Source organism: Rhea pennata, chromosome 1, assembly GCF_028389875.1.
Source record: "Rhea pennata isolate bPtePen1 chromosome 1, bPtePen1.pri, whole genome shotgun sequence".
In the NCBI taxonomy this organism is placed as follows: Eukaryota; Metazoa; Chordata; class Aves; order Rheiformes; family Rheidae; genus Rhea; species Rhea pennata.
This window is the reverse complement of record NC_084663.1, coordinates 215,750,261-215,777,003: the sequence shown is the minus strand read 5'-3', so window position 1 is coordinate 215,777,003 and position 26,743 is coordinate 215,750,261. Positions and strand designations below refer to the sequence as shown.

At 46.9% G+C, this 26,743-nt stretch overlaps 1 protein-coding gene across 1 annotated transcript in view; it reads right to left on the bottom strand.

Moving 5' to 3' along the window:
- Positions 1-26,743, bottom strand: part of CLPB (ClpB family mitochondrial disaggregase) — a 95,168-nt gene that overhangs the window by 32,811 nt on the left and 35,614 nt on the right. Inside the window, exons 6-7 of the mRNA XM_062586826.1 lie at positions 22,318-22,446; positions 5,295-5,392 (exon numbers count right to left, since the gene is read on the bottom strand). Coding sequence (XP_062442810.1) covers positions 5,295-5,392; positions 22,318-22,446 — 227 coding nt within the window. The remainder of the gene's footprint in view (positions 1-5,294; positions 5,393-22,317; positions 22,447-26,743) is intronic.

Genomic DNA, 26,743 nt, shown 5'->3' with positions numbered 1-26,743 from the left:
TTCCAGGATGCCTCTTGTCCTGTCACTGGGCACGCTGAGCAGAGTCTGGCTCTGTCTTCCTTACACCCTCTCTTCAGATATTTATACACACTAGTAAGATCCTTCCGAGCCTTCTCTTCTCCAGGCTATACTCGTATGGTTTGTAGTGTGAGTAACTTGTGCACACAAATGGTCCAACCATTTAAACTATCTCCCAGCAGGGGAAATAAAAGAAATTTCTAAGAAAATGAGAAACCAGTATCAAAAGTCGTGCTGTCACAGCCAGAACAGATAAAACCTGTCAGCCAGGGTGCCAGTGTTTCCTGGGCTGGTAGTGACTCTGACAGAAGTTAAAAAAAAAATAGCAAACAATCCAATTTTGGCTGGTGCTATCAGTTGAGTGTGTAACAGAGATGCCAACAGTCCTGATCCTCATATGGAGCAATAACTTCTCTGTAGATCCCAGTAGAACATCACTTGTGGGACAGAATCCAGCGTGTCAACAGTGTCTCTCCCCCAGGCTTCATATATATCACTAGGCTCAAAGTACTGCTCTTTCTATATATCTGTGTCTTTCTGTATGTCTTGCCAAATCTTTTCTTCCTCCCTCCTCTTCTGTCTTTTTCTTAAAGCACAGAGAACATAACCTTTGTCGTCATAATACTGAATGACTAGGCTGGGTTTATGGACAGATGGGAAGCCATGCACAAACAGCAGGAGAGGATGCTCCTCTTCTGAAAAGACCTGACCTCCCCCGTCTCTTCCTTGGAAGACCAACACAGTAAAAGGCTCTGGGCAGAAAGCAAGCCCACTTCATGTGTAAAGGACTGCACCAGTTATAGTGCTTTTTCCAAATAATTGCACTACTGTTTCTGTTTGGGCTCCAGAAACCCGCCACTAAAATGTGGCATCTCTTCTGTGATGACGTGGCCTCACTCCTAGGAGCTGCTCTCCGGAAGCTGCAGAGGCATCAGGTATCTTTAGCACCAGCTGATGCAGGCAGTCAGGTAATGCTGCCAGCAAGGAGCACCCTGGACCAAGGGCACCTGCCACAACCCATGCTGACAACAGAGGACACAGTAAAGAGGAAAAGCCACTGTGAAAAATGTTATTTTAGATCAGTCTGGTGTACCTGCAAGTAAAAAAACCCACCAATAATCTTACATTTTGCACTGTATTGATCAACCAGAAACTATCGCTTTTCCTAAGTAAGAATCTCTTTTTCTATCTTTTCAGAATGATTGTTTGAAATATGGAGACTTTTTTCGATTTGTTTTGTTTTGTTTTGTTTTTCTGCAAATTGTGATTTCAAGTATGAGAGCAGCTGCAGTCTTCTGGCTAGAGCATCTGCACTGCAGCGGAGCCAATCTCTCAGGAGAGAATGGAGATGATGGTATTCTCAAAAGTCCTGCCTCAGTTGGACAGGAGCACAGCATCCAGCTCATGGCCCTCCTCACCTCCCAGCTGCCTGAAGGATCTACGTGCCGTGGACGAAGGCAGTGCATGCATACAGGTCAAGGCAGTTGTCATGGCAGTCATGGCAGTGCCTCGGCCAGAAGAACTCTCCTTCACTTGAACTTGAACTCCCAGAGACCCTTTGCTCCACTCCTGTCCTGTTATGCACAGAAGTGTGCTTGCCAGAGGAGCTCACTGAACAGATGAGACATGAGCTTTACCCATTTCCTCTTCCATTCCCCTCTCTGTCCTTCTGCACAGGTATGGATCTAACTTCTCCTTCCTCTTTCCTACTATCTGGATGCCACGTGCTGCCAGGATCAGCTATTGGAGCAGCATATCTGACGCAGGTCTTGCTCTTGCCAGACAATTTCTGCTGGACGAGTCAGACACAAAGAGTGCCTGGCCTTGTTTGCATTTGTTGGTAAAGAAACCAGCAGCCAGAGAAAGCAACATGCCCACATTTTGCAGTACTAAATGACATCAGTGGGGATTGTGTTTTCACCCTCAGAAAATTCATCTTCAGTTCTTTCGATTAAACTTTGGTACATCACTGGCATTTAAGTGAATTACACCGATGTTACATGCACTGAAAGAAAGGCAAAGACTGGTATTCTGCTCTAGTGTTGAAGGCAACTGAACTCTGGCGTTCACCTGTGCGAAGAGGTTCTGCGATGCGATGCCAAATGCATGAGGAACAGGCTGTTCTTTTTAATAAGAGCTATGCTCTATGAGTACTTTGTCAGACCTCACCTTGAGATAATAAAGGCTGGCTCTCTGTCACTAATATGGGCATGGTAATCATGCTCACTGGCTTTCATTATTCTTTATCCAGTATGGCACTCCTCCCAAGCATGATTACATTTACGGGAAAATATTCAGAGGGAAGAGGTGCAAGAGCACAGCACTAGCAGAAAATCTACAACTGTGGAGGACACTATCTTTCACATCATATGAAAGGCATTTTAAAAGATTAAATGAAAGGATGATAAGCTTATATTCAGCTGCAAAACAGGTCAGGGACATAAACCAAGCTATAAAAATATGACAGTCTTTGGGGACTTTGGGAATGATTCTTTCTCAGGAAGGGCAAACACTGTCTTCAGGTAACTCTTGTGGGTTTAAAGAAAACACTAAATTGGCGTTCACTGCAAGGCTCTTCTACCCCTCGTTCTATGTGATACAGAGTTGTGTGCACAGCTTAGTGAACGGACACTTTTCAAACAAACAAAAGACATTTTCATATCACACACGCTTAAATTGGAACCAACCACCAGAGGATGTTCTGAATGGAGTAAGACAGAATACACTTGAATCACAACTAGATGTTTGTTTTCTTTAAAAGGACCATCACAGGCTATTAAACACGATGATGCGGACGCAAGCTCCAGTTCAGTCCTCATACCATTGCTTGTCAGAAGATGAGGTGGGAGCCTAGGGAAACCGCAACCATCTATTAGTCCTGTCCTTCTAATCTTCCTTAAAAATCCTAGCAGCAACTACCAGAGACAGGAAATGCCACCAGCTGGATCTTGCTGGGCCCAGTACAGCAGTTCTTTTGATTCAACCAGTTTATAATACTCAAAACAGAAGGCACTCGTTGGAGAGGCTAAAATGATGGTGCTGAGTTACTGGCTGAAGAGGACTGACATGTTCCAGAGTTTCAGGCATGACGCTGAAAGGAGAGAAGACTTCCAGGAAAGCTTGAAAACTCACAAAAAAAAAAAAAAAAAAATCAGCTCCTGACTGGTCTTCTTGTGGGCTTCCCAGAAGGAAGAAGAGTTGAAAAAGCAAAGGAAGAATCTCAGAGCTGAGATGAGTCTTCCAGTCTCAGTTCTGGGACTGTTTTAATTCCAGTTACACATACAAGACTCCAGTCTCAAGGGCCACTCCCTTACATGACAGCTTATTTAGACTTCACCAGATTGTTTAGCAACATGAACTAGATCAAGAGTCCTAAATGCCAAGCAAGAGCTGTCTAGTATATGGAAAGCACACACAGATTTCTTTTTTTAAAGAACAAATGAAATCAAAATAAATTAAAAATACATATGAAAACTCCTTGTTATTCTGTCACAAGGATATGTAAATAAAATCTATGTGATGTGCCTATCCAGTAATAGTTCTGCCAATTCATTCTCTAGCAGTGATTAAAATGAGCAATAAATTCTCAAAGACTCTCGGTGGAATGCAGATACTGGGGTGGATGCAACCCTTATAGCACCATATCCCCCCAAGCCGAATATTCATCACAAGCTGGCTCGACTGTCTTATGTTTTATATACAAGTATAATCATTTTCATCAGCAACATTTTTATAGATATATTTCCTTTCTCTCCTCCATCTATTAGTTAAGCACAAAAACCAATGCAGCTTTTCAAACTGTTAGGGGCAGGTTTTCTTGCCAGTGCTGGCCTCCAGAGACCACTTAACCAGCAGATAATTTTTCCGCTCTTCCTCGAAGATTTCAAGTGCTTTATTCTCAACTTTCCTTCCTTACAACTTCTGAAGAGCTCTCCATGCAAGCACAGCTCACTGAAAGCAGTGCTTCTAGCTAACACAAGAAGCTATCAGCTCTGCAGAGAACAGCCCCATTCTGTTTCTCCTTTACCATGATCAAGCATGGAAAGCACAAGAGGGAAGAACGTTGTTTTCCATGCTTAGGGCAGCGGTTTACCACTTGGGGAATCCAGTTTTGAATTCCAGCTGCAGTAAGGATTCTCCTGGGCAAGCACAGACAAGACGAGTTTTGACTGCCTGGATGACATAATTCTTGGTGACATCTATTAAACATACTAAACACCACAGTTTAAATTACTTTCATCTTCCAAGCATAGGCAAGTTCCTAATCTCAGGTTTCAAGCATGCAAATTCACCTTCCAGATCATCAGCAAAATCTGTACACCAAAATCTAAGGTACACAAGCCATGTTCGAAACCACGAGCAACTCTGTGGCACTAACAGGGGCTATCAGCTCTGCAGAGAACTGTGAGGGGCTGCAAGGGCGGCTGTGAGGCTTAGTGCCCTGGCTGACTTGAGATTCCTGAAGAGAAGGTACGCAAGAGTCATCACTGTTGTGACTGCCTCTCCTAATGACTGATAATTAATTGCTCTTACTTAAACAAGACCTCATAACCAGGAATTTTAAATACTTCACATTAGACTGTAGATCCCTCATGTCTAACGATTTGCAGTTTTGTTGAAATGAGCTTGAAAACAGATAAAAAGGTGGTCAGGCTTCCCCGATCCTGCTAATCTGTAAGCCTATTTACTCCTGAGGTATTTCTTAGAACCACTATTGCACATCTGGTTATTTTCCTGCTTGCAAAAAAAGTGACTCATTAAAAGGATATGGTGACCTCCAGCCCACTCAAAGAGAAACTGAGGCTGAGAGGGATGAGATGAAGTTTACAACCAGACAGCAGAAAACAGTGTCCTTCTGTCTTAGACAGGTGCTCATGAATACATGGATATCAGGCCCAAAACTGGACTCTTAATTCTAGGGTCTGGTTCTATTTTCAGGAATTTCAGAAAATAAAGTAGAAATGGCATCCTGATTTTACTGTATTTTTGCCTAAAGGATACAGAACAGTATTAATGGTCCTATGTATCTCACTGCCAAGGCACAAACATTAACATGGAGGAGGAAGGCCATGAATACAGCTAAAGAAACTTCCAAAGTTTAGGGCTTTTTCATTATGTATTGTGCTCCTTTACAAATACCTCCTTCAAAAAGCATGAAATCTTGGAAGTACAGTAAGGTACTCCTTGACTGCATGGAAGGAATTGCACCAGGTCCTCTTTAAAATTGTCCCTGTAGCAGAGAAGGAAATACAAAGTCACCTGAATTTCAGGCTCACCTTTGTCTCTGATGCTTTCAGAAGTTTCATGACCTCCCCTTCACGGGCGTAATCCAGGGGTGTGTGGCCCATTTCATTCTTCTGCAGGGGGTTGGCACCTGATGGCAGGGAAAAATTAAAAAAAATCAAGGGATCAGAGTTCAGTCTTGAGACAGAATAAGCATGAAGCACATCTTGTGACTCCCGTGCTAGTCGGTGTCCTCTTCTAACCTTTGCTCCAAAGGGTACTTGGATCAGAAAGGGACAATGTATAACCAGCAGTTACATGCTCGGGTGTCCAGGGAACAAGCAAAGGGAATTGCCAACTCCCAACAATTGGCTTGGCAGGGAAAAGCTGCTGTGGGGGATGAAAGCACATGGGATCACCAAAAGAAAATACAGCCTCACAAAAGCACCAGCTACTGACCCTCTGGGAGGCAAACGGGACCCCCGCAGACTCAATTGGACACGGTGCCCTTCCTCTCTTTTACTCTAAGCTGTAGCTGCTGGGATGGTTGTAGTCTGCTCAGCAGCTGCTACCTCATGCCACAGGAGTGGCTGCATTTCTCTCCTGGGGAAAAACCACCATTTTCTTTAGAATTCAATTAAAAAAAAAAAGCAACAAAACCCAGAGGCTGAACCATTGGAGGGAGTCGCATGGGTCCCTCACAGAAACAAGCTCACAGGGACACAGCTTCCTGTCCTGCCATCTTCTCAAGCACACTGGGCGGCGGAAGAACGCGCGCAGCCCAGCTGGTCCCAGTCGCCGTGCTGGGAAGCACTGGGAAGTACGCAGCGGCAGCCTTGGCCAGGGCAGTCCACGGTCAGGAGTCACTGACACGGGGCAACAGCCAAAAGTGCAACCAGGGTCCCGCAGGATCGGTCTCCGGGCCTCGGCCTCTCCAGGAGCATCCCTAGGGCAGAGAGAGACTGAGCACAAGCGCTGTGCGCACACGGGGCTCCACAACCGCCCCCGCCGCCGAGCACGGCTACGGGAGTGAGCAGCGGGCCTGAGGCCCCCCGAGCTGGAGCCGGAGCTAACGAGCCGCCCCGAGCTGCCCAGAGCAGCCGAAGCCGGGGGAAGAGGCCTGAGAACCAAGAGCCCCTCGTGCTGGGCGCTGATCCGACTCGCAGCCCGCCCGGCCCCCTGCAAGCGGGACGCGACCAGAGCAGCAGGGCTACCGGAGGGCAGGCTGCCCGCGGCTGCGCGCTGCTGAGAAAAACGTAAAGCCGTCCCCGCGCTGCTGCACTACGGCCCTGCCCCGCGCAGGGGCTTTATAAACCCCCCCCCCGGGGCTAGCCGGAAACGCAGGAGCAAACCGGCTGCCCTGGCATGCACAGGTCGGGCTGCAGTCCCGCTTCCAAGATGTCGGAAAGCACAGAGCACCACGAGCGCTCAGAGAAAGCACGCCGCGATCGTAACACGTGCAAGAATTGAGAGGCCTCTGCCGTCATGAAGCGGAGAGACAGCGAGATTAGCTATTTCTAAGCATTGGCATCAGGGATCTATATTTGCTTACAGAATGAAAAATGTGCTCCATAAACATTCGACACAGAGTAATTTCTATTGCAAGCCTTGTCGCTGCAAATAAAGAATATGATCGAGACAGGTGAGATTACACACGGCCGGGGCTGGCCACTCAATATCCTTTAAAGAGACAGTGCTCCCCGACCCCCGCCCCCGCGCTGCCGGCCTGCAGCGCGGGTTCTCGCTCCTCCGGGCAGCGGGGGGGAGCGCTCGACTCCCCCAGACGATGCCATCCTCGAGGCTAGGCCTGCCTCCGTTGCAAATGAAGGCTGAGGGTTCGTTCGGCTTCTCCCTTCCCCCGGATCTATCAATAACGGCTATCCAATATTGGCCTAATCCCCCTGTTAATGGCTTTGACGACTTGACTAATTGCTGCAATAATTGATAGAACCTGACTCGTACAACTGGTCGATTCCAACCTCAAGTACCGGCAGCAATAAAATATTACGCCGCCATAAATAACGGTGTCACTTCGCTGGCTAATAGAAGGCAAAAGTGGCTGCTAGCTCCGAAGCGCCCCGGCCTGACCTCCTTCCCCTCCTCGGCACGTCCTGCCGCCGGAGCCGGGCAGCTGGCCGCAGGAGCAGCGCGGCTCCCGGCAGGCCTCCGCGGCCTTCGCAGGAGGCAATCTGTCGCCTCCCACCAGCCGTCCGCGGCCGGACGCGGACACCTGGGCAGCTCCGGGGGCGGCGGGAGCGGCCGGCTCGCCCCGGTGCCCCCCGCCGCCGGCGGCAGCGGGCCCCGGCTCCGAGCGTTTGATAAATGGCCCCGCCGGCTCGCTCCCCGCACCCGCGCAGCGCCGCGCAGCCCGAGCAGCTGCGCGCGGCCGCTCATCGGGGAAATATGTTTCTGTCGGCGGTATCGAAAAAAGTTTAGCGGAGTGACAGGCCTCGATTTTTCAAATTTTATTAATTCCATCCTCTTAACAATTTGTCTTGAATTCCTTCAGATTCTGGATGACTGTCAATAGCGCCGGTGCCACGGCGGGCACGGCGGCCCTCGGCAGCCTCGCGCCGGAGGGAGGAGAGGGGGCCGGACCCCCGCCTCCGCCGCGCTCCCTCCTTGCCTGCTCTCCGCGGCCTCGGGAAGCCCCTTCCAGGGAGCCTGGCACGTGGGGTCCGGGATGCTGCTCCGGGTCCCAGCAGCGTGCCGGCTCCAACTAGGGGCTCGTGTTAAAACCCATTTGGGATCTGAGCTGAACTCCAATCCTAACTGCTGTTAAAATCCAAACTGTTTTATCCTCTTCATTACTTCATCACGGGTTAAAGCAGACCCATGCCCTCCTGCTGCCCGCTGCCCCGCAAGAACGCCTCCCAGCGCCTCCGAGAGCCGCAACGGGGCATCGCCACCACTCCGGCAGCCCACCAGGCTCTTCTGCAGTCTCCGGGGCCAGGGCGGCCAACGTCGTAACTGAGGTTCCCAGCTAGACTCTGCTCTTGCAAACATCTCACAGCACCAGTCTGGCCATCACAAAGCCATTTCTGCAAGAGAAAATGCCCGGGCTCCTTGAGGTCCCTCCACCTCACCCAGGTCCTTAGACAACCTTCCCTGGCAAGGAGAGCGCCCGCACCCAGCCTTGCCCATGGAGCCGGCAGCGTACGAGCCTGTCTACGCTGACAGTTCAGCACGGAGCCAAGCCCTCGGCAGGGCCAAAGCCGTCCCCGGTCACCACGGTGCAGGCTACGGAGCCGCCGCAGCCAGGCTCGAAGTGCTCTCACGGGTGGAGCAGTCTGAATGTGTCCAGCCCCGGGGTGAGCTTGTGCCTGTGCGACGGTCAGGCAGGGGAGGGCCGGGAGCGCTGCAGCCCCATCGGGCAGCAGGGAGCTGGACCCGGCAGGAGGGCACCGAGCCTGAGCCAGCAAAACGGATGGCAAATACTCAGGTCGCGGCTCTCCAACGCTCTTCACTGCGCGGTGTAGACTGCGTCGCCCTGTCCCGCGCTCAGGAGCAACACAAGCCCTTTCAGCCGGCTCGGTGAGGACCCCAAAAGGCCTCCTGCCAAAGGCACTGCTTGGGGCCCCCCACAGCCCGCTCGCCTGGCCCTGCGCTCCAGCTCGCTGGAGACAGTCCAGGGAGCAGGTCCCTCCTGGCAGGAGACTCTGCAGGGCCAAGTCCACAGTACCATCTAGGAAAAAAAATTCAACTAGTTTTCTGGCAAAGCAAACTAGATCCCAGAAAGAAGAGACTGGAAATCCCCAAACCTACCAGGGGCATGCGCTCAGGATGCTAAAGACAGGCACACAGAGCAGCTTTTGTCCTGAATCAGGGAAGCTCTGAGAGACAGGCAGGCACTGAAACGAATTACGCAACTCCGGTGTGCTAAATGCAATTTGCCACTGCAGTTACACCTCTCCATGGCCTTGTTCAAACACCAAAATAGTCTGGGATTCACCAAGAGGAAGCAGCCCGTATTACCTGCTGGGGATTACACAATGTCATCAGCCATCAGCTTTGACAAGGAGTGACATTATTATTGCTCCACATGGCTACTTAAAGTAATATAAAAAGACTTCTGTCCTCCTGAGTCTTCAGTGATTGAATTAGCATGATCACCCCTTTTTCCAGTAACATAAACCTGTTTCTAAATCGATAAGACACATATTTCACAAGCAGCTTTTAACATACAGCATTAATATGAAAGTAGTCACCACAGCCTCTGATCCTACCACCCTTTTCCTGTCTGATGGTTCAGGAAATAAAAGGAACACATTACAGTGCGCTGTTCCACTTACTGGGCAACGGCCTTTTACTCTTGCTGGGAACTTGCCCCTGCTACTGCATCAAAGGATTCTTCCCAACAGCTTGAATTTCAATGTGAACATGTGTCTCCTGGGAAAATTCCTCATCAAGGGAAGACCCAGAGCAAAGTTAGCAAAGGTACCAGGTGGAATTAGAAGCTGCAGGCACACCCGAGCACAAGATCCCACATGGTTTAGCATCCCAACACTACTTTTCTCAGTTGGTGGCATTTGCTGATTACTCTGGCTATGGCGCATCCGTTTGTAACACGAGATCAAGCCATCCCAATGTATTTACATGCTGAGGCAAATCCTGCCTTCTGTCTATCCAATGAAAACATTAGCCTCCATAGGAGCACATGCTTAACATAAATCAAGGTAATGTACAGTTCAAAGATCTAATTATCCCTCTTACAGGCCATACTTAGTTTTATCACCTTAAACAACCTTTAAGCCAGACTGGCAATATGGACTTGAGGCTGAAACTGCATCAATCCCCACCACTGTGAGCAGGTGCTTCCAAATGGGGCACAGCACTGAGCTCTCCACCCCTCGATTTTTCTCACATACAGATATATACAGTGTTACCTTAGAGAGAACCCAAATTAAAGAATATCTTTTTGCCTGACAGATCAACCCATAGATGCTAAAGCAGAAGAATCACAAATGCAGATGAGGATCACTGTGAAATGCCATCTGCACTCCTGAAATAATTCTTCCTTGTTTCTTAGTGACCAAGGCCAGCAGGTACTATCAGCTTGGCATCCTGGACAGTACAGGATATTCCATTACAGAATCACAGAATCACAGAATCACAGAATGGCTGAGGTTGGAAAGGACCTCTGGAGATCATCTAGTCCAACCTCCCCGCTCAGCAGCGTCACCTAGAGCATGTTAGACAGGGTTGCATCCAGGCGGGCCCTGAATATCTCCAGAGAAGGAGACTCCACAGCCTCTCTGGGCTCTAGCTGCACAGAGCCTGATATCACAGATTCAAAGCAGTCAAAACTAGTGCTGGTTAAAGCACAGGCTCCTGGAAGGCAGCCAGCTACATCCTGGAGGTTTTGAGGAACAGAGGATCTAGGCTGCCCGTAATTCTTTCTGGCACTGATTCACCTCTCCCAAGATGCAGAACTTTGTGTCACTCTGTATTAAAAATACATTTTGTCTTAACAGACCAAGTTGGCAATTGATCTCTCACTCTCTTGGGGACTTTTTCCCTTCTATACCTACCTAGTCACTACTGGGTCTGGGCATGTTAGAGCTATGACTTTTAACAAATTTTAACACATACAGAGAGGATGCCTCAATAAACAGTTGAGAAAGTGATGTAGGAAGGAAGGGTTCAGATTTAATTAAGAACTAGAAAAGCTTCTGGAGTAGAGCGAGCCTACATGCAAGGACAGACCACTCCAACCAGTAAGAGATCCAAGTTCCTGAGATGAAGGTGAGACATTGACAAAGTCAAGTAAGAAGCCGCAAGAAGTCCTCACTGAAGTCTAGTTTGAGTCACTGCTCGTAAACACAGTGAATCAGACTAAGACCAAACGTGTGTGTGCTTCCAGATAGATGACACATGAAAACTGAACTGAAACTACGACAGCCAAACTGGAATGCATGCTTTTAGAGGAGGAGACTGATAATAGCAGACGGCAAGATAATAGTAGGATACCGTAATACCAGCATACAAACTGTGCTGGCATGAGAGAGTAAGTCTCAGTGGCGCAGGTGTGATGTTATATATTGAAGAAAATTTGGAGACAAAAACTATAAATAAGTTAATTCTACCAGCCAGTATACATTTTTTTATGGAATGAACAGTCCCAATTTAACAGGGAAAATAAAGAGTATTAGGATTTTGCTTCTGAAAGACTGATCAGCACAGTGACAAAGATGTGACAAGCTAGAAAAAAATGGAAAGATCGTAAGTGCAAAAACCATGATATTAATTAATTGGTAAGGAACAGAGACTAAGAGATACTTCCTAAAGCAGCTAGTCAGAAAAACCACATGGGCAGAAGCAAGGCTTAATTTAGTCTAGAACAGAGTAAAAGACTTTCTTCAGAACATCTTTTCCTAAGAATCACACTGCAAGAGGGCACACATTCATGCTTAACTTCATCACAAGCAAAGACCAACAAAGAATCCAAGGTGTCTTTTTCCAGAAGAGGAACTATATGACACAAGGTATCCTGGTAGAAATAAAGGGAGCAACCCACCAGGAAAAAGCTTTCAGACATTAAAGGCTAAAAAACCCCACACTATTTATTAGAAAATCTTTATAAGGAGAAAAGTTAGGATATTAAAAAAAAAGAAAAAATACAACTACCCTTCTATCCTTCAAAACCTGGAAGCTGTGTCCAAGTAAGGAGACTAGAACAGAACATTTGCCCTGGCAAGTTAAATGTAAAGCTGTAACAATGCAAGCCAAAAGGGATTTAAAAGAATCACTTGCTTCAGCAGTTAAAACCAAGACCTTTCCTTAACCAGACCAGAAGCTGGAAGTTAGCCAGAGACTGTGAATTCCAATAGGTGATCAAGATGCAACAGGAAGATCCAAAGATTATATGAAGAAATGAACTCCTTGCATCAATGGTTCCTACAGAGAAGTTCCCACACCCAAACCTCTTCTTACAGGAGACAAGGTGAAGGCAGGGTGTCAAATTCAAAAGCCAGTAGAAACATTTTTAAAACTTAAATAAGGATTAACAAATGCCAGGCCCAGAGACTGAATAGTTCAGAAGAAGCACAAACCCAAAACGGCCAAATTATCAACCGCTACCAACGACCTATTCTTTATCACATCCCTGAAAATACAGCACTGGAGGGCAGCAAACACGACATCAACTTGTAGAAAGACTGACTAGAGATCTGGGAACTGCAGGCTGACGCATCTGACTGCTGCACTCAGCAGATAAGTAGACTTTATATAAGGAAATGCAGAAGGAAACATGTGGAACAAATATATAAGGGGAAAAGTCAGTACTGCTTCTGCAGAGGGAAGCCTTGCCTTCCGAAGCTGCAGGCGCAGCGTGGGGTCACTAAGCAGGCGGATAAGGTGATCTGCTCGATCCAGGTGTACTCTGATGCTTCAAAATCTTTTGGCAATGTTCCCCACCTAAGTAGCACGTTGTTATCAGAAAAAATCTCCCATGGATAAATAGATACATAAGCACTGAAAACGAGGGATGTGAACAAGCACACCAAGTGGTGGGTCTCCTCAGGGGAGGAAGGTTATCAAAGTCTTCCAACGGATTTGTGCTGATGCCCGTGTGGTTAGACTGCCTGTAAGCGAGCTGGGAAAGGGGGCAAATACGGACATGACAACGACGACTACCAGTCGGGACGGCCGGACGCTGAGCCGTGCTTCGCTGGGGTGCTAGGCACGAACACTAAGCAACGTGCCCCAAGGAGCCTGCTGGCAGGGAGACAGGACAGCGATGGGAACAAGAGAGGACGGGGGAGCCCCCGGCAGGGCTCCGAAGGACCCCAGACCTCCCGAATCACGGCCCGGTGCTTTATTTATTCAGCCACATTGCCTCCTGAAGGTTATTCGGTGTCATCAGCACATGAGATAAGGTAACATAGGACGAGGCATTAGCACATGTGGTGTTGGCACAACACGGCAGCACTAAGGATCTGAATTGCAGAATACTACTTTAAATCAGGAGGGAAAACCCCCTTCATGATTCCTGGATCTCTTTTAGGCTGTTCAGCGCTGTGGTAATGGCTCCTGTGCTTCCTCCTGGGTGCAATCTCCTCCCTGCAGAAGGAGCACCTCGGTGCCGCATGCACCCCTGCGCAGGGGGTGCACAGGGAGCGAGAGAAATGGGCTCGTAAGGATGCCCGTGACCTGCACGATCCTGCTGCAAGGAGAGCAAACTCTCCACTCCCGGCTCTTGACTTCTTCTTTGTGAAGCCCATGTTTGCGGGCCACCTCTCCCGCCCCATTACCAAACAAGCCCTCTGCTCCACTCCGCCTCAGCTACCTTCCACCGGGTGGGCGTTAACTTCCAGCTCGTGTTACGTTTGTTTGCTCCCTTTTCACCCTGGACTCTTGTCCACAGATTTTTCACTCCAGCATAAAATTTGACCAAATAACCCACTTTGCTCTCAGTGATCCCAGGGGAACTCTGGAAAATACAGTGCTCTGCAGAGCTATTCCTACTGCAGAGTGCTACAGCTCCCGTTGGAATCAGCCCTCCTGAAAAATAACTGTACTGAGGAGTGTCTTGCCCTTTGAACGCATAAAGCCACCCACATGCATGACAAATGGGAAGGCTACATTACAAGAGGAAAAGAAAAAACAATTTTAATGTGTGTGTTAAATATAAATATGATATCTTGGATCTGCCTTTCTGGGCAGGTAACTTATTTAAACGGTGCTTGTGCTGTAAGCACCACAGATGAGCAGACTGGGGTACCTAACGTCCCCTGCCTGCACACACATGCTCCCAGTCAGAAAGGAGGACGCACGTAGCCCGCAGCACACTTCGTGCAGGCAGAGCAAGCGTCCCCCAATTATCTCCTTCCCAATGCATGAGCCAGTGCCACGGCCTCTCCGTGCAAACGGGTACGTCCCGCAAATCGCACAACAGCCCGGGCTCCACGAGGGGAACGTGCCCTCCAGCAAGGCTCCGCTGAGCAAGGGGCCCTACTGCTGCTGGTGCATCCCCAGCTCAGCCCGGCGCGGCGTGGCATGGCCTGGCACAGCTCGGCATGGCACGGCACAGCACAGCAGTCTCCCTCCTGCTCTGCAGCTCCATGTGCTGGGGTAACTGGCCAGAGGATCGCAGCGTTCTGCCGCTGATCTCCTGTGCCTGCTACTTTGGTCACGCAGCAGCAAAGAGGCCACGACACAGCACCGCACGTACCACTTGGGTGCAGACCTCATGATCAGGATGCAACTATGTGAGTCAATTTTGCAAGTTTTGTGCTCAAGGCACAAAATTTGACATGTTTGAATTAAAAAGGGGGTTTCCCTCAAGACATTACCAACACTAGCTAAGTTTTATCTCAAAACTTTCACCTTGCACAGGAGCTTTGGACTCCTCTCCAACACAGGCGTTCCCAGCAGCATGTGGGAATGATCACAGCGTGGAAGGGCTCTGACAATTTGGACTCTAGTTTGGGGTCACGAAAGCCTTTACTCTTTGCGATCAGTTTTAAAACAAGCTGGCCTACCTGCTTCTTTCAATCTTGCTTAATTCTAATCTGAGTTCATGTTGGTTCATGCCTGCCTAATAATACATAGAGGTGAAAATAACCTACCTTATCATGGCTTGTAAGGTCAGAGTACAAGAAGGAAAACTAAACAATGATGCATCATTTCTCTATATGTCTGCACATCTGTGCAGAGCTATTAAATCCATGACAAACATTATGTCACTGTAGAGTTTTGTACCCAGAAACACTGAGAAAGGGATCTATTTGCACCCGTGCCCTATGGGGAAACTATTCTTAAGCGCTCCGACATGGACATAAATGCACTTGCACTCATACACTTATTGCTCTCGCCACGGTGGGATGTTAGAAGCTTCAATGCTGTGATATGATTGGTTTTTAAATCCCAGTCTCACAGGAGTTTAATTACTGGTCTGGTGCGGCTGGGAGTGGAACTTGCTGCTGTTGGATAGAGGGGGTCGATACGCCGGTCCAAAACATATTGAGCCACAGAGCTTGCAGACTCTATTGCACTATTTAATCATCTTTTGCAAAATTTACAGTGCAACAGAAGGAATCAATACTGAATTTATCACATTCCCTTGTAAATATGAGCGTGGAGAGGGAGAGAGGATTTCAGGCACTCCTGCCCAACAGCAGGCCTGGGATAGATGTGTTTATAGCAGGTGCTTTTATTGTGTAAGCCACGTCTGGAGCAAACTACGATGATGGAGTACCTGAGGGACACCTACCACATACATGCCTCTCGAAACACTGATCCTGAATCCCCTGCTGCCACCTAAGAGTCTCGAAGGGCTTGCTGCCTTCTGAGACACTGGCAGGAGCTCAGAGAAGTTCTCAGCAGTGCTCCTCCAACACTGTGGATTGGGCTCAAGGACTCTAAGAGACCTGTTCCCTCCTAGCTCAGGTGGGGAGCTGGCGCAGTATTTTAGGCTCTGTATAGGAACAGGGATGCTGCTTCTGGCACGAGCTCTTACCAAGGAACCATCACTCTGCCTGTATGCCTACGAGATCCAGGACAGAAGAGGCAGAGTTATTTCACTTAATACTGGCCGGTTTCTTGCTCAGTGGGACTGACCTGGGGCCTTGTTCTTCACAAGACAGACAACTGCTTAACTCTAGTAAAGAGGAGGTAAAAAACAGTGGAGACCAAGCGGTCTGTGGCTTTCATTTCCTTAAACTGAGTTCCGATAACACCAGTTTGACAGACAAACACACACCTTCTCCCAGACCACTGTAGACATGGTGTGCATTCACAGCACGAGTGCCATGGACAAAACCGAGTCCTGGTTCCCATGGTGCTGACACCACCATACCGGCTCCACTGTTTTTCCCAAAGCCTTGGCTGAAGAGCCAACTGAGGGTGAGCAGAGGTAAGACAGAAAAAGCTGCCAAGGTAGCTTTAGAAAAAATGAAATGATTATTGAAGGGAACCAACTAATGGGGGAACTTTTCAGGCACCCATTTATTGCTGCGCACAGTTTTGGGCCTAGAGGCAATGCTTTTCAAGCTGCAGTCGATCTCTAGGGCTATATGGGTCTGTAAAGGAGGACCAAGAAAAGCAAACATTCTCAGTAGGTTTAAACTCACTATACAGCTGTATCTGAACCTTGAGTGGAAGTTTTTAAGGATTCAGCCATAAAAAAGACCTCCTGTGCACAGACTTTCAGCCTAACAGACCTCTGCCTGCTTGACTTTCTCAGTGTCTCTAAACTGCCCCAGTTTTGCGCGTGCTTATACTGGTATCTCCAGTGGGTATAATGAAACCGATAGACGGCACCCTGTCGAGATCTGAAACGTGCCCGGTGTAACCCCTCTTCTCTGCCACCCCGCGCTGGCTGCTGGGGGCTCTGGCAGGCTGAGGCTCCCTAGCGATGTCCCTTCAGCCTCCCACAGCACCCTGCTACTCTAAGAACGGAGCCCTTTGCACCTAGCACACAACTGGAAACACTGAGTAAAAGACATTATGCAGAATTCAAACATAACAAAACCACTATAATTACAACCTGAATTTTCCTCATAATATCACTAGCATGTTCACTTTCTGATGGGAAAAGACCATCCCTTGCAATGGTAGCTATGTAACTTTTTTACCTATCACTTATCTCATTTACAGTATTTGTAATCATAGTGTATCAAATACATATGTGTGTAACATTACCAGCAAATGCTAAATGCTAAATGCTAAATTTAGTGGTAAATTGAGTGCTGAAGTCTGGGTTACTGCAGCTTTAGCTAAAATGTTTTTATAAATATGCATTCTTTTCTTTCTTTCTCTTTTTTCTTTAATTACAGATGTATGCGTACTGAGTTGAGTAGATTGCTTACATTTTTCAAGGCAATGTGGACAGAATCAAGCCTGAAGCCTGTAGGAGAACGATCACTACTGTGAGAATGAGCCTGCCAAAGGCTGCGGGGTCAGTGGAACTGCTCTAGCTGCAGTGGACGAGGTCCACTGCACAGAGGCCAGAGTTTCTCTCCCAGCTTCTCTAGCAATTCGCACTGCAAAGGTCTTTGGCTCTGGCAGGAGGTAGAAGCAAAGGGAATTTCTGAAGGTGGAAGTGGATAGCAAGTTAGTCAGGGATTATGAAAGTGTGATGGAGAATGAGACACTTGGGAGCTGTAAGAAGAGGCTGATCAGGTCTGGCAGAAGGGGACAACTTTGTCCCTGTGATGGGAATAGAGAGAGGGGAGGTGCTGAAAATGGGCAGCAGATCAGTCTGTGAGGGAGGCAACTGCTCTTACATTTTAAGCAAAGAGATGAAATGTCAGACACCACCTACCCAAGTGCGTCATTAAAGCAGTGCCTTTCACACAACAGGTTTTCCAGAGAGGCTGTGGAGTCTCCATCCATGGAGCTATTCAAAACCTGACTGGACACGTCCCTGGGCAACCTGCTCGAGCTGACCCTGCTTTGAGCAATGGGCTGGACTAGGTGATCTCCAGAGACGCCTCCCAACCTCAGTGATTCTGTGATTAAAGAAGCCCTGGCATCCTGATGGGGAAACACTGTTCTCCCTTTACCTTCTTGTTTGTCCCTCATGACAGTTACGGACTATCTTAGGACTAGGTGCCTTAGTCAGGGGCCAAGACACCACTCTAGTGGTGTGCTGTACGACTAGAGATTGAAAAGACAGTCCCGTTTCAAAGAGTTTAAAGTATGAGACAACAGCTGGATACAGTCAAAGACATGCAAACAATGAAATGCTGCTGAGCAGCAAATTAGGCATCAGCAAGCTACTTGCAAGGTCTCCTGCAGACAACTGAGCACTGGGGCGAGCACAGGGGAAGAGAATGCAAGAGCTCTGCAGAGTTCAATGAGCTCCTTCCAAGCGAACATGCAATTCCCTTGACGACAGTCTGCTCTTCTTCACTATCCAACTTTTTAGAAGCCAGGTTTGAGACGGTTAAAGTTAAACCTGCATTTGTCTTCCCACATTAACCTAATAAAATGTCCAAAGAGTAGTCTCAGGTATATGCTGCCCAAATTTTAAGCTTGCAGGTATTCTTTGGTCCTAAAATCCTAAATAAAATGTCACATGGGAGCTAAAAAAAAAAAAAAGACATGTTCCACGAAATTAAACAAAATAAATCATATAACTCTTTCCATTGCAAAACACCCCACGGCCCTTCGACACTCATCTGCAACAGTACCAACAGCGTCAGAATGGACAGGCCTCTAAGCAACCAACTAGAAGTGCCACAGGTTGTGTCCTTGCTGCCTTTATTACCATCTTGAATCCACCTGCTGCAGAGCTTGAGGTTGGTGCATCCGCACTGCTAAAAGGTGTGGGGACTTTAACTTCAAGCCAGTCTTCAGCTCAAGCCTGTTCTCGAGTTCCTTGCAGGGAGAGAAGGCTTGCTTAGACTCAGACTTACACTGCCCCCTTGCTTGAGGGCAAGAGAGCTTGTTAGCAGGGTGAGCAATCGGGGAGGTTTGGTTTGATTATCAGCCCAGGGCTGAGAGGATGATAGATGGCAGGGACGTACCCTGCTTCCAGACACTGGCCTGGGGGTCACAGGAAGCAAGTGCTACTCCTGTTTCCCACTGACCTGGGTGCTCTTGGACAGATCACCTGAACAGCTCCTCTGGCTACGTGCATTTCATGGACAGGTTCTGGAGCAGAATTGACTTAAAAAGCTGCCAGAAGGGTGCAAGGAGAAGGCTGAGCTCTATGGCAAGGCTACCATTCTGCTGTGGAAAGATAAACTTCTTAATACTGGCTGTTTTACACAGCAGCCTAAAATAACAACGCAATAAATGCTCCTCTAAAACTAAGTGGCTTCCACCATCAACTAGCCGTAGACTCTGCCTTCCTCTGAGCCAAACACAAAGCCCTCTGAATCGATCGTGCCTGGAGTAGCAACCGGTGCACTCTGCAGATCTGAGCTCCCACCCACTCCTCACATAAACACTGACATTTATGGTGTCAGTTCAGGTCAGGAGACTGTGAAATGTCACCAACAACTGCCCAAAAGGACAACAGAGCAGTGACTTCGTCTCGCGGTCTGCTGGGCACACACATGCTGACCACAAGGGGAGAAGGTCCTGGAGGGGTCAAGTGAGTCACTGAATGGCCACAAAAGGCCAGGGAGGTGGGGTGAGGGGCAAGCACATCGGGGCTTCTCTTCAAAATCAAAACGCTGAACAACGGGTAGTTGTTTTAGCACAGAGAGGCCTTGGCAGTTAATGGCTTTGGCCCCGAGGGCAGGGCACCAAGCGAAGGAAGTGTTAGAGGGAGTAAATGGACACTTAGTAAAAAGGCAGGTGTAGGGAAGTGTAAAGGAGGAGTGACGGGAGCCTGTTCCATGTCAGCAAACAGGAAACATCCTACTCTCAGATGTCAATGGCACACCACATGGGGAAATTATCTTCACAAAGGGCCTGCGGCAGGCACACTTTAAAAGGTGTTCGATCCCCACTTCTGAGACCTTCAGACTCACAGCTATGTATTCATCGCAGATTATACCAACAAGAATGCACAGACTGATGCTTTGTTATTGCCCAGAACTGGGAGGAGGGGAGTATCCCGAGTCAATGCAATGAAAATCTCATGTCATGCGCCAATCGTGAAATCGAACTTCAGCATGCAAAAACACATTAAAAGAATGGAAAGAGTCTGGAAGGACTGTGTAACACTATCAGCCCAGAAGAACTCACCTGACAAAAGAAGAGAAATGTATTTGATTAGCGAGTAAGTCATCATAAATTTTCATCATAACCATGACTGCAAAGGGTAAGTGGATATTGTCCATGGACCAGTGAATATAGATTAATCTGAAGAACATTATAAACTTAGCCTCAGATCCTATGTGGACTTAAGCATGATCTTACACATTATGTACCAAGTGGAGATTCCTGTTCCTGGATTACTATTTCCAGTGTCTAAGCTCTGGGACATGCTCCTATCTTTGCAAGAGGAAGTTTTTTATTTGGAAATGTATTCTTAGTGTAGCATCTCTTCAATTTTTATCCAGAAATCTCTCCATGGGGCTGGATTAAGAATAGAATGTTGATGAGTGATCTTCCAATTTTAGTGCTATAGCTGACTAAATTTAGATTTTTTGCTTTGATTTTGTATACAATCTCTCCACTTGTATTCAAAAGAACACAAACCTACAGACTGTTACATGCTTTTTTCTGAAATCCAATTGAGTTTTTCTGAGCTGAGACACTTTGCCATGAACAAAGACATCTCTGATAAGCCTCAAGCAACAGAAGTGTTCATTCACAAAAAATACAGCGGCTCCAGCACAGAAGTACAGATACAGGATAAAAAGAACAATCCTCGCGATCAGAGAGGCCAGTGTTTGGTAACAGCACTCAAACAGATGAGCAGAGGACAAATGCAGAAATGAGATGGACTTGCTACTTGCAGTTATTCATCCAGTGTGGCCAAAATTCTTCAGTGCTAACTTCACTTATTTGCACACACATTATACCTATGCCTCAGAAAACCAAACAGCTGCCCTGGTACTTTCAATAAGCTAATAGTATGCCCACCTTGCAAGAAGACTTTCAAAGGCAGAAACAGCAAGCAGACACCTTTGGAAAATTTCTGTTTTCACAGTCTCTCCTGGGAGGTAATGAGGGGAGCTGCTGCCAGCCCAAATTCAACAGACTAAAAGTGAGCACTCAGTCTTTTTCTGCCAGCTCTGCCATTGCCTCTTCTCACAATCACTGCAGCTGACAAACTCACATCCCTGCTGTCACTAAGGCCTGCACCTGTGTACCATCTTCATAGGTTCCTATTAGTTCTAGGCAGAACCACCTCCATGTTAGGCAGATAGAACTAATTTAACAGCACCATGCACATCTAGATACACATTCAACAGGCTCTGATTCTGGACAGCAGCGTAACACAAGATAAATGTCATCCTGGTAAAGATCAGCAAGAGGGTAAGTATAAAAAAACTGTTATGGTAGCACATCTCTATTGTGTCAGCTTCTTTTTCCCTGAGCTAGTAGTGATTAGCTTTTGCACCATGAAGACAGTGTGGCATTGCAACAGGTTGTCCAGAGAGGTTGTACAGTATTCATCCTTGGAGGTTTTCAGGATCCAACTGGACAAAAAAGCCCTGAGTAACATGGATTGACCTCCTGGCTAACCATGCTTTGAAGAAGAGGTTAAACTAGAGACCTCATCAGGTCTCTTCCAAACTGAACTATCCTATGAATTTTCATCTCTTTAGTATCTCTATATATCTAGAGATAACTAGATATAAACTAGAGATGACAAAATACAGTGAAGCAGGATCCATGGGAAGAGGAGCTCTGTGATCTAATGGGGAACACCACCAGAAAGTCTTACAGTAAATGTAGTGGGCTGGGATGCATGAGATAGAGTTTTAACTAATGGCTCAGCTATATGATCACATAATATGACCTTGCCAGCATACTCCATTTACTTATCAACTATTTTGGTAAGATTTTTGGGCAGAAAACACTACAGCTATATGTATCTGCAGAAGCTTTTGTTGCATGTCTACAGATTAGTTGAACTGTAATGCAGTGATTCCTATGCTGCTGTTAAACATGCCAGTTTAGGTACTAGATAGAGTCCAGCCTGGGCAGCAAGGCACAGAATAATTTTTACTGCTTCTCAAAGGAGCTGTGTTGCTGAAGCCAAACCACCAACAGTACCTCAGCCCGTACCATTTAATGTGGGTATTGGTAGCTCCCTAGTGCTTTGCCGTCTCCAGAACAGACCCATCCTCACTTAGGGTTCTTAGACTCTACCCAGCGCAGGTAACATAAAGGATATGGCAGTGGAGAAGAGCACAATTTGAGATAGCGCAACGTTCACAATATTGAATAGAGAGATCAGTGGATGATCAGTGGATCCACAGATCTACAGGACGAAAGGGAGGACTCAGTGAATATCACAAGGACAGTGACCTTAACTACCTGAGAAAAACAGCTGGAGATGAATGGGAACACAGAAACACAAAGAGATCAAAGCAAACAATAAATTGTTATTAATCCTATAAATCAAAAAGTGTGGTCCTTGTCTAAGCCTGACAGATAGGAGGATCAGGTCTGCTCAGTAACAGTGCTCCTGGTCCAAAAACCTGTTGGAGCTATGAAACTCACCTCCATCCAGCAACAATTTGACTGTCACATAGTCATCAGCAAGTACTGCGTAGTGTAGAGCTGTGCAGCCCTTGAAGCTGGCTCTGATGTTCAAACGGTTGTTGAAGTCATCCTCCCGGGTTACAAGGACTGCAGGGAAAGAAGAATGAAAGCTCAGTTTATCAACTGAGACAAACTAGAACTGTTTTGTCTGAACACACATAGCAGCATGGACCATCACCAAGGACCTGGAAGCTTACCAAAGTTCAGAGATTGTTTAAGGCCTAATGACCTCTTTCAGAAGGCAATGAGGACTCCAGTGGGGTTTCTGGTGGTCATGATTCCCCCACCACTGAGCAGCAGTAGGGATGAAGACAATACAGGTTTCAACAAATTCCAGTCACTGCCTTCACTGTACTTGTGCAGGGTACTCTCTTTGGCTTTCACCAACCACTTCCTTCCTTGCACAAGTACAGTGAAGGCAGTGGTTGGTAAAAGCCAAACAGGAGAGATTTCAGCATTGTTCCAACCACAGCCTCTTTGCATCTTCGGCTGCTTCAAGTGAAAGGATTCACTGCAAGTAAGCAGTACAGAGACTTCTGCCTTTTATTTCCATTTTCCTGTCCAAAAGGGCCCAAAGAGCTTCTGCATCTTCCTCCTCTCCTGGCCAAAACACAATCCTAGCAGTCTGTAACTGCTTAAGGCCAGAAGCACAAAACACCAAAGCATGCAAACCATAACTAAGAGAAAGACACTGAGGGATGACAGTACTACAGGTCCTTGAGACAGCAGTCAGCTGGTAATGCCTCATGGATTTCCTCAGTAATGCTGAAGCTTTCCTTTATCATACAGCTCTGATTGCTCATCCACTCATCTCCATTACGAACTCCCTCCTAAACTCCAAGCTTTCCAAAAAGGCCAAGAAGTAGCCATTTAAAAATAGGAACTTTTCTGGAAATACTTCCTTCATTAACTGGAAAGTAATACAGGTTAAAGTCCTGCGGAGTACAATACTTCAGTTCTGCTCCTCTCTGCAACTATCTGCTTGCTGTCTTTTGTATGATAGTAAAACTGGCTGTTCATTGAGACTAATTTTTTTTCTGTACTCAGTTAGCCACCAGTACAGTGAGCTCCATGAGATGTGCTCCTAGATGCTACCAGGATAGAAATCATTCATAATAACACATTTTACAACTCATTAAAAAATCTGGAATCCCCTAAGCAAACACAATTATATCAAACCCTAGCAGGTTTTATGAAATCAGATCTGGAAGCTGTGATGTTCCTTTGAATAGAAACTGATGCTTTCCAAAACTGATTAATTATAATTTTTTCTTCCCTTGAGCTTTGCTCTATTGAACGCTAATGCACGTGGATAACTTGTAAAAGGAAAAGCCCAATGATTTGTGCTTTCAGGTTCAAGCAAAACTGGTACAAGACATTCCAAGGAGGACAGGATAAGGACTGTGCGGTGAGACAGGTACGCTGAAATACCAAGTCTTTCAGAGCAGGTGCAAGAGCAAGGCAGAGTTTGAACTGCAAAGCTGGCAGACTGGAGAATGCAGTGGATCTAACTGAGGTACAATGGTAATGGCTTTCTGCAGGGGAAGACAGCATCACGATGGCTGCCAAGTGCAACTCTAGCTAGATTTGCCGCTCTTCCCGCAACACGCACACTAGCTAGGGAAGTGGCAGCCTTGCATGCAAACCCAGCTAACGCTCAGGTCATGTACCACGACTAGCAAAAGTGATCAGTGTTGCACACGGGTACAAGACCCCTATAAGGTAATACTGGGGTGCATCACTGTCTTCTGTTAAGTGCAGGTCCAACCTGTTCCCAAGCACAGACTAAACAACATCTGCAACATTTATATACAAGCTTATACTCAGACAAACACTATGAGAGAGATGAAAGTGCTGATGCTCTGGTACTAAACAAAGTAGATGCCATTTCAAGGTGGGGTGGATCTAATGTCCTAAGCCAGGATAAACTTCCTAGTTCTTGAGTCCTTCAGTCCAATCATTAGTGAAAATGAACCGTGGAACAAAAAACGCTGCTCTTCACAGGTATTGAAGGAAACAACAATACCAGCATCTTGTTGTTCAGAAAGGAAAATTCCAGGAGCAGAGAAGGCATCCTCACTACGCTAATTCTGAGAGCACCAAAATACTAGAGAAGCCAGTCTAAGATCTGTCCAGGATGGACAATCAAAGGCACCAAAGCAGCCAAATATTCCATTTAATAAACCAAAAATGCAACATGAACACTACTTTCATCTCTCAAGGGAGTCAAGCTTCCTCTTCACTATCCTCACTGGCCATTTTATGAACCAGCAGATGCACTAGCTCAGGGCCGCTAGTGCAGGTACTGCACTTCCTTTTTATCTGATTTTTGAGAAAACGGGGGCTGTTATACCCATCCCAGAATTAACAGAGACTAATCCTGTCCCACTCACCTGGAACATGCTACAGGGGACAGACAGCAGGCCCAGGCAATAGGGCCAGGCCTAACAGGCTTCGGCCCTTCTCCAGGATTCGGGGCTATGAGGAGGCCCCTCTTGGGCACACAACCCCACCAAGAAGCCTGTGTAATGAAGGGGTTTGCATGTGTTGTCTCTCGTTGCGTGAATGCCACTCAGCTGGTGGGCCACTTTCTGCTCCTGGGTGTGTTTTCAGCTCTGATGTGAATGACGTCTGTGCATACAGCTAAAATTGAGTTACCCCATGTGCAGGGACTTTGCCAGCTAGGACTTGGGAGAGCTCTGAGCACCTGCTACTTCGTAACACTAAAGTAAACACAGACCATGGATCTTCCGCAGTGCAGCCTCTACACTGCCTTCTAAGAACTACTGAAGGATTTCTAGAAGATTTGGAAATTTCTCACAGAAACAGAACAGAAAACATGGCAATGAATACCTGATGCCATTTTAGCCCAACATCTCCGCTAATGAACCGCAGTAACTCCAGAAAGATCAATTAATGCCCCGGCTCCTTCCCTTTCCTGGGTCTTCTCTCTAAGCATACAGGGTGAGTATGTATATTTATTTATTTGTCGTCATTTCCTACCCAGGGAGGGGCTGGATAATGAACTGCGTGCGTCAGGGAAGATGAATCTGAGATACTAGGGAGCAGTGCAGTAAAGAGATTAAAGTGTTATTATTGTTGGGCTTTTTCCCCCATGGTCCGTTGTGACAGCTCGGCCGTCATCTGTAAAAAATGTCTCAGAGAGAGATAATCATCGGAAACTCAATAAAGCGTCAGGGGAAGCCTCATCTGCCATCAATCACTGGGTGCCTGGAAATTTTCAGCCCTCTGTCTCCCTTCCTGCCATCCATATAAATGTCTGTAATATATTTTGTGCAGTGTTCGTGGAGCATACCCTCTCGATTTGGATGTTTTTATGAAAAAATATTTATACAGGAAATATGTAAATGGGTTAAAAAAAGGCAGTTTCTCTCTCTCCTTCTCTTTTTTAAAATGCAACTGAATTTATTCTTTTTAATAAAACATGTCAACTAAAGAATTAATGCAACTTCTTACTGAATGGCCTTATCTTTTCTCACCCCCAAAATATATAACATTAAAGAGGGATGAATGCAGACAAAAACAATTAACTTTATTGGTTGATACACTTTGTCTTAAATAAAGTCTATGTACATGCATTATGTATTGGCATTCCATTGTTCATTTTTTAATGTTGTTTCATACATTTTGCATTTACTGCCACAGAAACCTGATGTATTTGTGTTCTTACTTCCATCGAGGAGCAGGCCCATTGCGCGGGTGTGTTACAGTGAGGAATGAGAGCAGAGAGCTTTCAAAAATAAAATAACACCCTGTCAAAACTGTCCCCTCACTGATTCATCTTCTTAACTCAACCCGTGTTTTATCAAAGGTCCAAAGACTACGCCTTCATTAGACTTCATGCAGTTTTCAGCTCTTAGTGCGGCACAAGCCACGTACAGACCAATGGATAATGTCACTGCACTATTCCGGCTATGCAAACAGCCAAGTGTTACTTTGCTTTGCAGACAATGCAAGTGAAACACTAAATACTGGACAATCTATGCAGCTTCCTCATTTTTTAATTTACAATAAGTAGGAAAAGGATTAATTTCTAAGCAAAAGGTCAGAGCACATAAAGTGCAGTCAATCTGGACATGGCAATTCCTAGGAATGCCAGGAATCCCAGCAGCTGGCTCAGTTCTGGCAAGGTGGCAGGGAATGTCACCTTTGCTGGGTGATTCATCTCCCCTTTGCAGTGGAGGTCACCTCTGCTGACCTCTGCTGAACAGAGGGGTTGGACCAGATGACGTCCAGCGGTCCCTTCCAGTGCCAGCTATGGTGTGATTCTGCGATTCTGTGAATGACTTAAAACACACTTCACGCTAGGTAGTCACATATCGTGGGCTGTAATCTCACAGCTGGGGACAGCAGCTCAGCGCAG